Here is an 18076-nt window from a genome sequence, read left to right on the forward strand (position 1 = left end):
TTATAATCACGGTTATAACTAATAGCTATCACAAATTATGCTTATGTACAAGAGTTTTACAAACTTACAAACAATACCGATTTTTATATCGGGTCTAGAAATGAATATTTTATCGATGGTCCACGCCCACGACGACAAAATGAATTCTGAGTTTATATTGTCACACTTCACGGTAGCGAGCTTGATTGGCTTTGCACCTGTTACAAACTGATGTTTTCGGCAATGAAGATATTTAGTGTCCTGGTTGAAATACTAACGCTTGAAGTTGAACGGTTTGTAATGTTCGAAATCTATAAACGTTCCTTGTCCAATTCTGTAGTTTTCCGATTAATAGGCGTTAATCACAATTATAGCTTTCTAATCCTATAGCACACTGACTGTAGCTGTCCAATAATAATACTTTTCTTCTGTCTCTCGCTAACTGCTTTTATATGAATCACGTGAGTTTCTAGAAATTTCAACAATGTACTAGGGGGTGCCCGTAAAACACTCAAGAATCTTCCACAAATTTCGAAAACAGGCGAGACTTGCACAATACACAGTCAAGAATACACGTCACATGCAAACAAAGAAAACTGTATTGAAACGAGCGTAGGTATTAAGTTAACGTATAACGATAAATATTTTGCAGTGATAATAATTAGTAGCCGTTACACAGAAAACTGTACACTTATAAAAGTATTAAATAATGTATCAGAATCTGCGATCTTCTATGTAACAGGGGTTTTAATAAATATCGGACATATAACAGTATTTAACATGTAATACAGCATATATTAATTACAATACCACGCAGAGTAATAAACTTTATATACAAAACAATGATAAAAATGTAATTTTACAAAAGATGTTCTTGTATGCTAGCTAACAGTTAGGACGCTAGCGACAAGCCGTATTTTATAACTTCAGGCTTGTTAAAGATGATGGTAGGATCCGTGTTTGTTGTTTGCAAGGAGAGCAGATGAGGGAAAATCTTTCTTTCCTATAGGGAATACACAGGAACTGGTACAGTACATGTTTGGGTGGCTACTCATTACTGTGGAAAAAAACTGCTTTTCATATCCTCCAGAAAAACGTCAATGGCTCCTCCTACAGGCATCACATGAAGACGATATTTCTGCTAGGGCAGGGTTTAGAAATAGCTTTGTGTTGCAGGATGACAATGCCACTGCCCACAATACACGTACTAGGCACGGTTGACCAAGAGGATATTATAAGATTGCCACAGCCAAAAAATTTTCCAGATTGTAATCCCATCTAGAACTGTTTGGCACAACTGAGCCGGAAAATTACTAACCACGACCTCATAAACCCAGCTACTGTAGCTAGTGATAATCGAGATGAAATCACGATAGATTACATCAATAACATCATGCACAGAATACCACGTCAGCTTACAGAGGTTATTAGAGTACAAGAAGGGCTAACCAATTACTAAGTGTTTAATATTAAATGATATAAGAAGAGAGGTGTTATTTATAATAATTTGATATTATATTTTGTCTTTACATGTTTTGGTGTGATAAGTGAAATATTGAGTTAAACATCTTTCTGCAGGTGTCTGATAAAATTGTTTTTTTAATAACCAGTGATGTCGAGAAAACCCACTAGTAGAGAAATATATATGTAAAAACGGCTCGTTTGGGTTGAGAAAAAATTTTCTACGCAGAGAAGTGAACAACGTTTCGACCTTCTTCAGTCATCTTCAGGTTCACAAAGAAAGAGAGAGGTAATTGACCGGAAGCTGATCACATGTTTGAAAGGGATTGTGTAATGAGTGTCGGAATGTAGAGGGCGGGCTTAGATGTTGAATATACAATTTTATATTATTTATTTTTTTATTATTATTTATCAAAGGTGTTCCTTTGTATTGGTTTATTTTGGGTTTAAGTTGTTGTATAAGTAAGGCTTCTTTAATTTTGCATTTGTTTATATTTGTTTCTTTATTTAGTATTTGAGTGTTTTCTATGGTTATTTTGTGATTATTTGACTTGCAGTGTTCGAAAACGTGTGAAGGTGACTTTTTATGTTCTTTAAATCTGGTTTCCATTTTTCTACTTGTTTCTCCAATATAGAAGTCGTGGCAGTTATCACATTGTATTTTATAAATAATGTTGGTGTGGTGTTTGTCAGTGTAGTTTTTTACATAGACCTCAGTTTTGTGCCAGTTTTGAATAAATTTGGTATTTAGAATGTCATATTTGTTACTAGTTTTTGCCAAATGTTGTTTTTTTCTGCTTATGTTGGGAATATATGGTATGCAGCAGTATATGGTTTCGTAATTTTTTGATTCGTGAGATATATTTACTTTTGTTGTTTGATTTTGCTTTCTGTTTAGGTGTGTGTGTATAATGTTTTCTACGGTTTGTGGAGGAAACTTGTTGATGTTGATGAAGTATTGTTTTATTTTGTCTAATTCATCGTTAATTTTATCTGGTGAGCATAGATGTATGGCTGTGTTTATTTGGTTTCTTAGTATGTTGAGTTTTTGTTTTGTTTCATGTGCTGAGTCCCAAGGAATGTATAGTCCAGTATGGGTGATTTTTCGGTGGATTTCTGTTTTGAATTGTGTGTCAGTTCTTGTAATTTTGAGGTTAAGAAATGATATTTGATTGCTTTCTTCCTGTTCACATGTAAAGTTAATGTTGGGATGTATAGAGTTAATGTGATTGAAAAAATTAAGTATGTGTTCTGTAGATCTGAATCCCGCAACCTTGTCATCTACATATCTGTACCAGTATAGTGGTGGACGTAATGCTGTGTTAATTGCTTGTGTTTCAACTTGTGTCATAAAAATATTGGCTAGAACTGGTGATACTGGGTTGCCCATGCTTAGGCCATTTGTTTGTATATAGTTTTGGTTGTTGAACATGAAGTTTGTCTTCATTGTGGTGAATTCTATGAGGGTTGCTAACTGGTTACTGGGAATGTCTATAGATGGGTTAGGGTCTGGGATATAGAGTTCTAAGGCTATCTTGCAGGCTTCAGTGGTTGGAACTTCTGTAAAGATGGATATAACATCGAAACTGGCCATTAAGGCTTTATGATTAAGTTGATTTAGATTAGACTTGAAAGTAAAAGAGTCTTTGATGAATGAGCTGGCTGATGTTACATATTTAGAGAATGCCCATGCTATGTATTTACCAATATTGTAATTAAACGATTCATATGTGGACATTATTGGTCGTAATGGACAATCTGGTTTATGAGGTTTGGGAATGCCGTATATTTGTGGTGTGCGTGAGTCAGTTTTACGAAGGTAGGAATAAAGTGTTTGTGAAATTGTGTTGGCTCTTTTCATTTGTAGTAGTAATTTGTTCAGTTGCGTCTCGTGTGTCTTTGTTGGATTTGTGTGTATTGGTTTAAATTTGTTCGTGTCTGATAGGATGTTATTCATTTTTTGGATATATTCATTCGTGTTCATTATGACTATAGCGTTACCTTTATCTGCTTTTAGAATTTTTATGTTTTTGTCTTGTTTTAGGGTTTTAATGGAATTAATTTCTCTTTTTGTAAGATTGTTTTATAGCTTTCTGTTTTGTGAAATTATGTTGATGGTTTTGTGAGAAAATGCTTTGAAAAAATCGTTTAAGATGTTGTTTTTAGGTGTTTTTGGAAAATATAAATTTGTAATTTTACCTGAGAAGTTTGGCTGTTGGATGTCAATAAAATTATCTAAGTTGTCTTCTTTCTGTTGGTTGTTTTTGGTTGCTTCCTTGTTTTTGTTTTCTGTAGAAAGTATCACAAGTCTCCTGGCTAGATCTTCTAAACATGTTTTTATTTCTAAGGTTGGAATGTACCTAGGTGCTATTGCGAATTCTAAAAGTAGATAAAGGTAACGCTATAGTCATAACGAATACGAATGAATACATTCAAAAAATGAAGAACATCCCATCAGACACCAACAAATTTAAACCAATACATACAAATCTAACAAAGACACACGAAACGCAACTGAACAAAATACTACAAAAATTTTTTCTCAACCCAAACGAGCCGTTTTTTACATATAAAATTGTTTTTTGTTCTAATAAATCATTCATGGTGTCCATAGAATCTGCCTCACTAATATAAGATTCATTTCTCAGCTGGACAGCGTTAACCGTATTGTATGTATTGTACCTTAATAATAATGACCTTATTTGTTACAAAATATACAAACATTTTATCCAAGACTGTATCTATATATTAATGTTCATAATATCTACTTTAAATCATTTTCAATGGATGAGTTATCAAAATTTTCGAAATCACCATTTTCTTGAATTTCCTCGACTATCACCATCACTACTTCCTTGTGTTTCAATCCCATATTCGTTGGTCCGGTTCGACTCCATTATCGGTAGCACAGATAGCCCTCATCTTCCATTACTCACTCACTATTTCAGTGTAGGAGACGAGAAGAAATGAAGTGAAAATAAAAAGAACTGAAGAGAAGTGAGATCTACGAGTGTGTTTCTGTAAATATCATGTAAGTTTAAATTAAAAGGTCAACATTCGCGAGCAAATGTCACATGTTTCCGCCACGCAATTACAACATGGCGAGTTCGTGCATCAGTAAAACTGCGAAAAATACAGAAACCATATTTCGCTGCTCGCAGATCTTAATTTTCAAGCAAGTTCGTTAAAATACGCGTGAATAGTTCACGAGAATTACAAATTCTGCTTTTCCGGTTTAAAGAAAAAAAAAACATAGCCAAAAGCAGAAACTCCAAAATTGTTTATATATATCTATTTGGGACCTGTAAAAAGTATATATATACCAAACTCCATGTAAATTGCCCAAACTACGGTGAAATACTTGTTAAAAACCCTAAAATTATACTTTTTGTAAACGCCCCTTAATAATTACTAAAAATGGGTAAGTCCGCCATTTTTGTTTGCCAATGTGCTGGACCTGTAGAAAAGTACATATGTAAGTCTCAGGTATGTGTATTTCTTTCAGCAAAGTCACATTGGACTATCTGTTGTATTCACCGAAAGGAATCGAACCGCTGATTTTAGCTGTAGACTTACCACTGTACCAGGTTAATCGGACAAATTACACCCGAATGACAGACCAAGAAACCTCAAAATTGTGCTTTAATTGCGAGCCTTAGTCTGCATAAAAAGACTAAAGATAGGAAGATCTAACTTTCTTGTACGTCAGTGTGTTGAGCGCATGAAAATTTATATTTGTGATAATTTTCATCTTGATGGCTGTAAATACGACTACACAAAAACTCAACAGTTTTTGTGAGTCGTTTGATCTCTGACTCCATAAAATGCTTATAACATGTCTGAATATTAAAATCCTGAAAAAAGTATTGAGCGTATTGGACCGGTACAATCCTACCATGATTGAAGCCAATCAGTCAGGAAATGAAGGAAAAAGCAATCGACTGAAACGTGTTTGGAAAAAGGAAAAAAGACGTACAGTTGTCGTATGAAATAACAATATATTTATACTTTTTCTTTACTTGCGATAGGAATCACCTTCCCACATCTGCCTGTGGGCAGTGAAGGATGATATAGATGTGGGACGTTGTGGGCTTCAGCACTCATATCTCGCTCTTCTAATATCTATTTCTATTATTTTTATTTTTATTTCTACTGCTATTCCTTAAATGTTTTTTCTTTATGTGAGACTGTTGAATGTAAGCTAAGACTGGTTTGACTTGTTTTGTTTTGAATTTCACGTAAACCTACACGAGGACTATCTGCACTAGCTGTCCCTAATTTTACAGTGTTAGACTAGAGGAAAGACAGCTAGTGATCACCACCCACCGCCAACTCTTGGGTTACTCTTTTGCCAACGAATAGTGTGATTGATTGTCACATTATAACGCCCCCACGGCTGAAAGGGCGAGCATGTTTGGTGTGACGGGGATTCGAACCCGCGACCCTCAGATTACGAGTGGAGTGCCTTAACTACCTGGCCATGCTGGGCCGGCTTAAAACTGATAGACGGTGTATCCCCAATATAGGTCCTACATGCACAGTTACCTCCAAAACCCAGGGTACATTTTATATCCCACATTATACCCTGGGATTCTTTCAATTAGTGCAGCGTTGTTTTTTTTTCATTTTTCTTTCGGCTTGTTTTTGGTTATAACAAACTAACTTATATATATGTGCTGAAACTTGGATTCATTGCAAAGAAAAGTGATCCCAATAAATAGTTCTGAAGTTATTTAACAAAATCACTATTCATGGTAGAGTTATACAGAGAAACACTCGTAAAGTAGATGTTCGCCATGATGGTTAGTAATATCAAGTAATCGTATTTATTATAATCCTAAACAGTGAGAAATTAGGCCTACAAATATAGTGTTGATTAGAGCTGTTTATCTACATATGTTGCAATGTAAAGGCAAGAAATAATGTTTGCATATAACAGTAAGAAGCTGCACAAAGTGTTTCCAGGAAGAAATGATTTACCTTTCATAGTGTCGGCATTTCTGTCTGGCTTCCACTGAATGGTTATAGTCGAAGATGACGTAGACATTACAGATATAACAGGAGAAGTGGGTGGAGCTAGATAGAACGAAGTAAACAGAGTAAGCTTTAGGTTTTTACTTCAACGAACAATAACTACTTTCTATCGATTCCCTAGTTGTTTTTGTTACCTGAGGCATGAAAATCTTCACTGGTTTTTATATTTAGTGGAATGAGTAAATATCGTTCATTTTTACGGAACAAGAAAGTAACCTGCACAAAAAAAATGCACACTGTATTACAAAATTTTAGGGTTAACTTGACACAGGGAAACACTAATATATATATTTGATTTTTTTGATAAATATACAAAATTATATTCAAAAATGATTTCACAAAACCTACAGATGCGTTTATTACATTTGTAATAGGTTCTCAACTTAAGCTGAGCCTCATAGGAATTATAGGAGTGTCACGGATTTTGTCAGAATCTCAAAACAAATTGAAAATGTTCCTTCATATTCTTGTAAAGCAAACACATAATGAAAAGCTAGTTAGTGATAGATTAGGTATATATATTTATGTCAGTACAAATTTTTTATAGTAGCAATGTTTAGAGCATCTGAACATTTAAGTCAATGGTGTAGATAAGAGAGTCTGGGGCAAACATTTCTTGGGGAGACATTCAGTTTGCACATTATTTTAGGCATATTACTTGATAATATGTCAAAACAATGTCAGCTAATAAAAAAACAAGTCTTAAGAATGAAAAAGGGTAAAAGTAAGATACACCACGGTTAACTAAGAAAATAATCAAACAATGTGCGTGATAATAAATGGGTACTATATATAGTGTAGCTTAAGACGATTATTCAAAATATAATAGTGTCAGATTATTCCGATATGAAACGTGTAAAGCGACCTCTTTACAGAAATATGTTTCAAAAAATGTAAGGTCAAATTTCTAGCCGGTGTAATTATGTTGGAACACTTACTTCTGCGTTAACCTCGAGATTAAAGTGAATCCTATTTTGTTAAAGGTTTGCGTCTTACCCATTTAAAGGACAACAGCATAGATTTCTTCATGTTTAACCCTTACCTGATTTTTAGCAGCATGTTTTTACAGTAACAAGTAGACCCTCATATCTGGATTCTCACTGTTCGTTATTAAAGTTTCTTGTGTTTGTTTGTTGTTATTTTTTTTAATTTCGCGCAAAGCGACACGAGGGCTAATCCTTTATGTAGCAGTGTAAGACTAAGGGAGGGCAGTTTATCCTCATCACCCACCGCCAAGTCGTGGGCTACTGTTTTACCAATGAATGGAGGGATTGATTGTCACTTTATAAGGCCCCTCCACGATTGAAAGGGCTAACATGTTTGTTTTGACGGGGATTCGAACCTGCGATATTCAAATTATAAATCGAATTCCTTAAGCTACAGGCCGTTAGTAAAGGCTTACCTCTTACCTGCTTTTAGTGTTACAGCGTAAGTTTCGTCCGATCTAGGCCCAGCACCCACGTTATTAAAAGCTTGAACCAGGACGGTATAGTTTGTATTCCGTTTCAGGTTGGTGAGATAGGTGATGTGGTGAGGTCCAGTGGACTTCTCTATACGCTTGTACTGGAATGGGTGATCACTGTCTGTTTGTTTGTAACCCAGATAGTAGCCTTGGATGATACCATGCTGAAGTTCCGGCTTCGGTGGCTGAAACAAACCTTCTTATGTTAGTACATTAATTGTAAGATATGGTGATATCTTAAATATCACAGATTCCTGCAGCCATTTTTATACATTTGAATACGAAATATTAATAAAGACTATGAATGAAGGCTTGTTTGTGTATTGTTAAGCTTAAAGCTGCATAGAACGCTGTAGCTATTATAGGGATCGAACCCCTAATATTAGTGGTAAGTTTGAGGACTTATGACACTAATATTCAGAGGCAATTTTCACAGAACAGAAACAAAAGATTTAATTCATTAACCGCTAGGTGATTTTTGTGCTGAATTAGGGGATCGTCTCTCATAAAAGAATATAATTATTGAAATTCTAGACTCTTAGTTAATTAAATTCTCTTTACTTTGAAAAATGTGGCATCTGGGAACGAATGATACTATGGAATAATAGCCAAATGAAAATAATAATTTCCTATTAAATATATTGGACAAGGAATTATTACATTATTACACGAAAACAATCAGCAGGCCAGGCATGGCCAGGTAGTTGAGGCACTCGACTCGTAATCCGAGAGTCGCTGGTTCAAATCCCCATCACACCAAACATGTCCGCCCTTTCAGCCGTGGCGGCGTAATAAGTAAGGTCAATCCCACTATTTGTTAGTAAAAAAGTAGCCCAAGAGTTAGCGGTGGGTGGTAATGAGTACCTGTCTTCCCTCTAGTCTTACACTACTAAATTAGGGACGGCTAGCACGGATAGCCCTCGAGTAGCTTTTGGCGAAATTCAAAACAAACCAAAAACAACCAGCACATGACTACACGCGCTGTCTGCATTTTCTAACGTGACAACAGCTAGTTGGTGTTTTATTTTCAAATTTGCTTTCTGGTATTACAAAGCACCTATATTGTAAAGATTGTACTTGAGTTGATGAACAATCGTGTGTTAGAACGCGGCCCGGCATGGCCAAGCGCGTTAAGGCGTGCGACTCGTAATCTGAGGGTCGCGGGTTCGCATCCCCGTCGCGCCAAACATGCTCGCCCTTTCAGCCGTGGGGGCGTTATAATGTGACGGTCAATCCCACTATTCGTTGTTAAAAAGAGTAACCCAAGAGTTGGCGGTGGGTGGTGATGACTAGCTGCCTTCCCTCTAGTCTTACACTGCTAAATTAGGGACGACTAGCACAGATAGCCGTCGAGTAGCTTTGTGCGAAATTCAAAAAACAAACAAACAAATTATAAGTTATAAATGGGTACATCACTTAGAAGTAACACAGTTCAACTGAGAAACGAAAAAAAAATATTTGCGTGGTTTATTTGGATTGTTAACTGGAAGCGAGAACATAGACTATGAAAGCATTCACGTGCGGATTAAGAAATAGAAATACATTACAACGTGCAATGGACTTTCAATGTGTTTAATGACAATCCATTATTTACCACTATGATAGGTCTCAACACAACAAATATAATCATACCTCTAACCAGTTTAACGACCATATTCATTTCATACGTTAACCAAATTCAGCTTCAAATATTATTTCGATACAAATAGTTACTGCTTTAATCAAAACTTAACTATACAATAATGTATTCTTTTCATTACATTTTACAAAATTCAGAACTGTACTCACTGTCCAAGTGACTTTCAAAGACTGTGACCCCGTGACCTCGACATGAACATTCAGTGGTGGACCACCTGGTACTGACGCGTGAAGATGTAATAGTAATAAATATGTTTGAACTTTTTATAATCTTCAAATATCGATACCTCACGCTTTAAATACAACTGTTAGAACTTAATAATATTGAATAACATTCTGTGAAATACAAAATAGATCATTCAAATAACATTCTGTGAAATACACAATAGATCATTCAAATAACATTCTCTGAAATACAAAATATATCATTCAAATAACATTCTCTCAAATACAAAATAGATCATTCGAACTAATAAAAAGGTTATGAAAATTGACAAGTCCACTTTTTATCATAAACTAAAAAAATAGCTTTACATAATATTTGGACAATAGTAACTTTCTGTATCCATCCATGAAGGAACAACAAAGTATTCAGGATACACCAATACGAAACTTCTAAACAATATTATTACTCAAGAAAAAAACTACAACAAGTATTCAAGGTACAGTCTTCGGTAGGTTTTAAATAATATTATAGTAAAGAATGAAGAAGAGATAGTATTTAAAACACAGTCATCTGTAGGTTTTAAATAATATTATAGTAAAGAATGAAGAAGAGAGTGATCAAGACACAGTCATCTGTAGGTTTTAAATAATATTATAGTAAATAAAAGAGAAGAGAAAGTGTTCAAGACACAGTCATCTGTAGGTTTTAAATAATATTATAGTAAAGAATGAAGAAGAGATAGTATTCAAGACACAGTAATATGTAAGTTTTAAATAATATTATAGTAAAGAATGAAGAAGAGATAGTATTAGAGGTACAGTCTTCTGTTGGTTTTAAATAATATTATAGTAAAGAATGAAGAAGAGATAGTATTCAAGACACAGTCATATGTAGGTTTTAAATAATATTATAGTAAAGAATGAAGAAGAGATAGTATTCAAGGTACAGTCTTCTGTTGGTTTTAAATAATATAATAGTAAAAAATGAAGAAGAGATAGTATTCAAGGTACAGTCATCTGTAGGTTTTAAATAATATTATAGTAAAGAAGAGAGAAGAGAAAGTGTTCAAGACAAAGTCATCTGTAGGTTTTAAATAATATTATAGTAAAGAAAAAGAAGAGATAGTATTCAAGACACAGTCATCTGTAGGTTTTAATTAATATTATAGTAAAGAATGAAGAAGAGATAGTATTCAAGACACAGTCATCTGTAGGTTTTAAATAATATTATAGTAAAGAATGAAGAAGAGATAGTGTTCAAGACACAGTCATCTGTAGGTTTTAAATAATATTATAGTAAAAAAAAAAGAAGAGATAGTATTCAAGACACAGTCATCTGTAGGTTTTAAATAATATTATAGTAAAGAATGAAGAAGAGATAGTATTCAAGACACAGTCATCTGTAGGTTTTAAATAATATTATAGTAAAGAATGAAGAAGAGATAGTATTCAAGGTACAGTCATCTGTAGGTTTTAAATAATATTATAGTAAAGAAAAGAGAAGAGAAAGTGTTCAAGACACAGTCATCTGTAGGTTTTAAATAATATTATAGTAAAGAATGAAGAAGAGATAGTATTCAAGACACAGTCATCTCTAGGTTTTAAATAATATTACAGTAAAGAATGAAGAAGAGATAGTATTCAAGACACAGTCATCTGTAGGTTTTAAATAATATAGTAAAGAATGAAGAAGAGATAGTATTCAAGACAAAGTCATCTGTAGGTTTTAAATAATATAATAGTAAAAAATGAAGAAGAGATAGTATTCAAGACACAGTCATCTGTAGGTTTTAAATAATATTATAGTAAAGAAAAGAGAAGAGAAAGTGTTCAAGACACAGTCATCTGTAGGTTTTAAATAATATTATAGTAAAGAATGAAGAAGAGATAGTATTCAAGACACAGTCATCTGTAGGTTTTAAATAATATTATAGTAAAGAATGAAGAAGAGATAGTATTCAAGGTACAGTCTTCTGTTGGTTTTAAATAATATTATAGTAAAGAATGAAGAAGAGATAGTATTCTGTTGGTTTTAAATAATATTATAGTAAAGAATGAAGAAGAGATAGTATTCAAGACACAGTCATCTGTAGGTTTTAAATAATATTATAGTAAAGAATGAAGAAGAGATAGTATTCAAGGTACAGTCTTCTGTTGGTTTTAAATAATATTATAGTAAAGAATGAAGAAGAGATAGTATTCAAGACACAGTCATCTGCAGGTTTTAAATAATATTATAGTAAAGAATGAAGAAGAGAAAGTGTTAATGACACAGTCTTCTGTAGGTTTTAAATAATATTATAGTAAAGAATGAAGAAGAGATAGTATTCAAGACAAAGTCATCTGTAGGTTTTAAATAATATAATAGTAAAAAATGAAGAAGAGATAGTATTCAAGACACAGTCATCTGTAGGTTTTAAATAATATTATAGTAGAGAAAAGAGAAGAGAAAGTGTTCAAGACACAGTCATCTGTAGGTTTTAAATAATATTATAGTAAAGAAAAGAGAAGAGAAAGTGTTCAAGACACAGTCATCTGTAGGTTTTAAATAATATTATAGTAAAGAATGAAGAAGAGAGAGTATTCAAGACACAGTCATCTGTAGGTTTTAAATAATATTATAGTAAAGAATGAAGAAGAGATAGTATTCAAGACACAGTCATCTGTAGGTTTTAAATAATATTATAGTAAAGAATGAAGAAGAGAAAGTGTTAAAGACACAGTCATCTGTAGGTTTTAAATAATATTATAGTAAAGAATGAAGAAGAGATAGTATTCAAGACAAAGTCATCTGTAGGTTTTAAATAATATAATAGTAAAAAATGAAGAAGAGATAGTATTCAAGACACAGTCATCTGTAGGTTTTAAATAATATTATAGTAGAGAAAAGAGAAGAGAAAGTGTTCAAGACACAGTCATCTGTAGGTTTTAAATAATATTATAGTAAAGAAAAGAGAAGAGAAAGTGTTCAAGACACAGTCATCTGTAGGTTTTAAATAATATTATAGTAAAAAATGAAGAAGAGATAGTATTCAAGACACAGTCATCTGTAGGTTTTAAATAATATTATAGTAAAGAAGAAGAGAGAGTGTTCAAGACACAGTCATCTGTAGGTTTTAAATAATAATAGTAAAAATAGTATTCAAGACACAATCTGTAGGTTTTAAATAATATTATAGTAAAGAAAGAAGAAGATAGTATTCAAGACACAGTCATCTGTAGGTTTTAAATAATATTATAGTAAAGAATGAAGAAGAGAAAGTATTCAAGACACAGTCATCTGTAGGTTTTAAATAATATAATAGTAAAGAGAAGAGATAGTATTCAAGACACAGTCATCTGTAGGTTTTAAATAATATTATAGTAAAGAATGAAGAAGAGATAGTGTTCAAGACACAGTCATCTGTAGGTTTTAAATAATATTATAGTAAAGAAAAGAGAAGAGAAAGTGTTCAAGACACAGTCATCTGTAGGTTTTAAATAATATTATAGTAAAGAATGAAGAAGAGATAGTATTCAAGACACAGTCATCTGTAGGTTTTAAATAATATTATAGTAAAGAAAGAAGAAGAATGAAGAAGAGAATAGTATTCAAGACACAGTCATCTGTAGGTTTTAAATAATATTATAGTAAAGAATGAAGAAGAGAAGTATTCAAGACACAGTCATCTGTAGGTTTTAAATAATATTATAGTAAAGAATGAAGAAGAGAAGTATTCAAGACACAGTCATCTGTAGGTTTTAAATAATATTATAGTAAAGAATGAAGAAGAGATAGTATTCAAGACACAGTCATCTGTAGGTTTTAAATAATATTATAGTCAAGACAAGTCTTCTGTTGGTTTTAAATAATATTATAGTAAAGAAAAAGAAGAGAAAGTGTTCAAGACACAGTCATCTGTAGGTTTTAAATAATATTATAGTAAAGAAAAGAGAAGAGAAAGTGTTCAAGACAAAGGTTTTAAATAATATATAGTATTCAAGACACAGTCATCTGTAGGTTTTAAATAATATTATAGTAAAGAATGAAGAAGAGATAGTATTCAAGACACAGTCATCTGTAGGTTTTAAATAATATTATAGTAAAGAATGAAGAAGAGATAGTATTCAAGACACAGGTTTTAAATAATATTATAGTAAAGAATGAAGAAGAGATAGTATTCAAGACACAGTCATCTGTAGGTTTTAAATAATATTATAGTAAAGAATGAAGAAGAGAAAGTGTTCAAGACACAGTCATCTGTAGGTTTTAAATAATATTATAGTAAAGAATGAAGAAGAGATAGTATTCAAGACACAGTCATCTGTAGGTTTTAAATAATATAATAGTAAAAAATGAAGAAGAGATAGTATTCAAGACACAGTCATCTGTAGGTTTTAAATAATATTATAGTAAAGAATGAAGAAGAGATAGTATTCAAGACACAGTCATCTGTAGGTTTTAAATAATATTATAGTAAAGAATAGAAGAAGAGATAGTAGTTCAAGACACAGTCATCTGTAGGTTTTAAATAATATTATAGTAAAGAATGAAGAAGAGATAGTATTCAAGACACAGTCATCTGTAGGTTTTAAATAATATTATAGTAAAGAATGAAGAAGAGATAGTATTCAAGACACAGTCATCTGTAGGTTTTAAATAATATTATAGTAAAGAATGAAGAAGAGAAAGTATTCAAGACACAGTCATCTGTAGGTTTTAAATAATATTATAGTAAAGAATGAAGAAGAGATAGTATTCAAGACACAGTCATCTGTAGGTTTTAAATAATAGATAGTAAAGAATGAAGAAGAGATAGTATTCAAGACACAGTCATCTGTAGGTTTTAAATAATATTATAGTAAAGAATGAAGAAGAGATAGTATTCAAGACACAGTCATCTGTAGGTTTTAAATAATATTATAGTAAAGAGAAGAAGAAGAGATAGTAGTGTTCAAGACACAGTCATCTGTAGGTTTTAAATATATATAGTATAGTCAAGACACAGTCATCTGTAGGTTTTAAATAATATTAAGTAAAGAAGAAGAGAGATTCAAGTACAGTTCAAGACACAGTCATCTGTAGGTTTTAAATAATATTATAGTAAAGAAAAGAAGAAGAGAAAGTGTTCAAGACACAGTCATCTGTAGGTTTTAAATAATATTATAGTAAAGAATGAAGAAGAGATAGTATTCAAGACACAGTCATCTGTAGGTTTTAAATAATATTATAGTAAGAGAAAATTCAAGAAGAGATAGTGTTCAAGACACAGTCATCTGTAGGTTTTAAATAATATTATAGTAAAGAAAGAAGAAGAGATAGTGTTCAAGACACAGTCATCTGTAGGTTTTAAATAATATTATAGTAAGAAAAATAGTCAAGACACAGTCTTCTGTAGTTTTAAATAATAATGTAAAGAAGAGATAGTATTCAAGACACAGTCATCTGTAGGTTTTAAATAATATTATAGTAAAGAATGAAGAAGAGATAGTATTCAAGACACAGTCATCTGTAGGTTTTAAATAATATTATAGTAAAGAAAAGAGAAGAGAAAGTGTTCAAGACACAGTCATCTGTAGGTTTTAAATAATATTATAGTAAAGAATGAAGAAGAGATAGTATTCAAGACACAGTCATCTGTAGGTTTTAAATAATATTATAGTAAAGAATGAAGAAGAGTTTTAAATAATATTAAGTATTCAAGACACAGTCATCTGTAGGTTTTAAATAATATAATAGTAAAGAATGAAGAAGAGATAGTATTCAAGACACAGTCATCTGTAGGTTTTAAATAATATTATAGTAAAGAATGAAGAAGAGATAGTATTCAAGACACAGTCATCTGTAGGTTTTAAATAATATTATAGTAAAGAATGAAGAAGAGATAGTATTCAAGACACAGTCATCTGTAGGTTTTAAATAATATTATAGTAAAAAATGAAGAAGAGATAGTATTCAAGACACAGTCATCTGTAGGTTTTAAATAATATTATAGTAAAGAATGAAGAAGAGATAGTGTTCAAGACACAGTCATCTGTAGGTTTTAAATAATATTATAGTAAAGAATGAAGAAGAGATAGTATTCAAGACACAGTCATCTGTAGGTTTTAAATAATATTATAGTAAAGAAAAGAGAAGAGAAAGTGTTCAAGACACAGTCATCTGTAGGTTTTAAATAATATTATAGTAAAGAATGAAGAAGAGAAGTATTCAAGACACAGTCATCTGTAGGTTTTAAATAATATTATAGTAAAAAATGAAGAAGAGAAAGTGTTCAAGACACAGTCATCTGTAGGTTTTAAATAATATTATAGTAAAGAAAAGAGAAGAGAAAGTGTTCAAGACACAGTCATCTGTAGGTTTTAAATAATATTATAGTCAAGACAAAGTCATCTGTAGGTTTTAAGATATAGTAGTCAAGAGTCATCTGTAGGTTTTAAATAATAATATTATAGTAAAGAAGAGAAGAGAAAGTGTTCAAGACACAGTCATCTGTAGGTTTTAAATAATATTATAGTAAAGAATGAAGAAGAGAAAGTGTTCAAGACACAGTCATCTGTAGGTGAAGAAGAGATAGTTTCAAGATACAGTATCTATAGGTTTTTATAGTAAAGAGAAGAGATAGTATTCAAGACACAGTCATCTGTAGGTTTTAAATAATATAATAGTAAAGAGAAGAGAAAGTATTCAAGACACAGTCATCTGTAGGTTTTAAATAATATTATAGTAAAGAAAAAGAGAAGAGAAAGTGTTCAAGACACAGTCATCTGTAGGTTTTAAATAATATTATAGTAAAGAATGAAGAAGAGATAGTATTCAAGACACAGTCATCTGTAGGTTTTAAATAATATTATAGTAAAGAATGAAGAAGAGATAGTATTCAAGACACAGTCATCTGTAGGTTTTAAATAATATTATAGTAAAAATAATATTCAAGACACAGTCATAGGTTTTAAATAATATTATAGTAAAAAAAATGAAGAAGAGAAAGTATTCAAGACACAGTCATCAAGTGTTCAAGACACAGTCATCTGTAGGTTTTAAATAATATTATAGTAAAGAATGAAGAAGAGATAGTATTCAAGACAAAGTCATCTGTAGGTTTTAAATAATATAATAGTAAAGAATGAAGAAGAGATAGTATTCAAGACACAGTCATCTGTAGGTTTTAAATAATATTATAGTAAAGAATGAAGAAGAGATAGTATTCAAGACACAGTCATCTGTAGGTTTTAAATAATATTATAGTAAAGAATGAAGAAGAGAAAGTGTTCAAGACACAGTCTTCTGTAGGTTTTAAATAATATTATAGTAAAGAATGAAGAAGAGATAGTATTAAAGAGAATAGTATTCAAATATTATAGTAAATAATATTAATGAAGAAGAGATAGTATTCAAGACACAGTCATCTGTAGGTTTTAAATAATATAGTAAAGAATGAAGAAGAGATAGTATTCAAGACACAGTCATCTGTAGGTTTTAAATAATATTATAGTAAAGAAAAGAGAAGAGAAAGTGTTCAAGACACAGTCATCTGTAGGTTTTAAATAATATTATAGTAAAGAAAGAAGAAGAGAAGGTGTTCAAGACACAGTCATCTGTAGGTTTTAAATAATATTATAGTAAAAAATGAAGAAGAGATAGTATTCAAGACACACTCATCTGTAGGGTTTAAATAATATTATAGTAAAGAAAAGAGAAGAGAAAGTGTTCAAGACACAGTCATCTGTAGGTTTTAAATAATATTATAGTAAAGAAAGAAGAAGAGAAAGTGTTCAAGACACAGTCATCTGTAGGTTTTAAATAATATTATAGTAAAGAATGAAGAAGAGATAGTATTCAAGACACAGTCATCTGTAGGTTTTAAATAATATTATAGTAAAGAATGAAGAAGAGAAAGTGTTCAAGACACAGTCATCTGTAGGTTTTAAATAATATTATAGTAAAGAAAAGAGAAGAGAAAGTGTTCAAGACACAGTCATCTGTAGGTTTTAAATAATATTATAGTAAAGAAAAGAAGAGAAAGTGTTCAAGACACAGTTCAATATTTACAGTCAGAATGAAGTAGAAGAAAGTTTCAAATACAGTCATCTGTAGGTTTTAAATAATATTATAGAAGAAGAGAAAGTATTCAAGACACAGTCATCTGTAGGTTTTAAATAATATTATAGTAAAGAATGAAGAAGAGATAGTATTCAAGACACAGTCATCTGTAGGTTTTAAATAATATTATAGTAAAGAAAAGAGAAGAGAAAGTGTTCAAGACACAGTCATCTGTAGGTTTTAAATAATATTATAGTAAAGAATGAAGAAGAGATAGTGTTCAAGACACAGTCATCTGTAGGTTTTAAATAATA

At 31.5% G+C, this 18076-nt stretch overlaps 1 protein-coding gene across 1 annotated transcript in view; it reads right to left on the reverse strand.

Moving 5' to 3' along the window:
* LOC143224028 (cell adhesion molecule Dscam1-like) overlaps window positions 1–18076 on the reverse strand; it is an 84478-nt gene that overhangs the window by 12210 nt on the left and 54192 nt on the right. Inside the window, exons 12-14 of the mRNA XM_076452490.1 lie at window positions 9725–9795; window positions 7884–8121; window positions 6421–6516 (exon numbers count right to left, since the gene is read on the reverse strand). Coding sequence (XP_076308605.1) covers window positions 6421–6516; window positions 7884–8121; window positions 9725–9795 — 405 coding nt within the window. The remainder of the gene's footprint in view (window positions 1–6420; window positions 6517–7883; window positions 8122–9724; window positions 9796–18076) is intronic.

The sequence above is a fragment of the Tachypleus tridentatus genome, chromosome 8 (assembly GCF_004210375.1).
Source record: "Tachypleus tridentatus isolate NWPU-2018 chromosome 8, ASM421037v1, whole genome shotgun sequence".
NCBI classification, from domain to species: domain Eukaryota; kingdom Metazoa; phylum Arthropoda; class Merostomata; order Xiphosura; family Limulidae; genus Tachypleus; species Tachypleus tridentatus.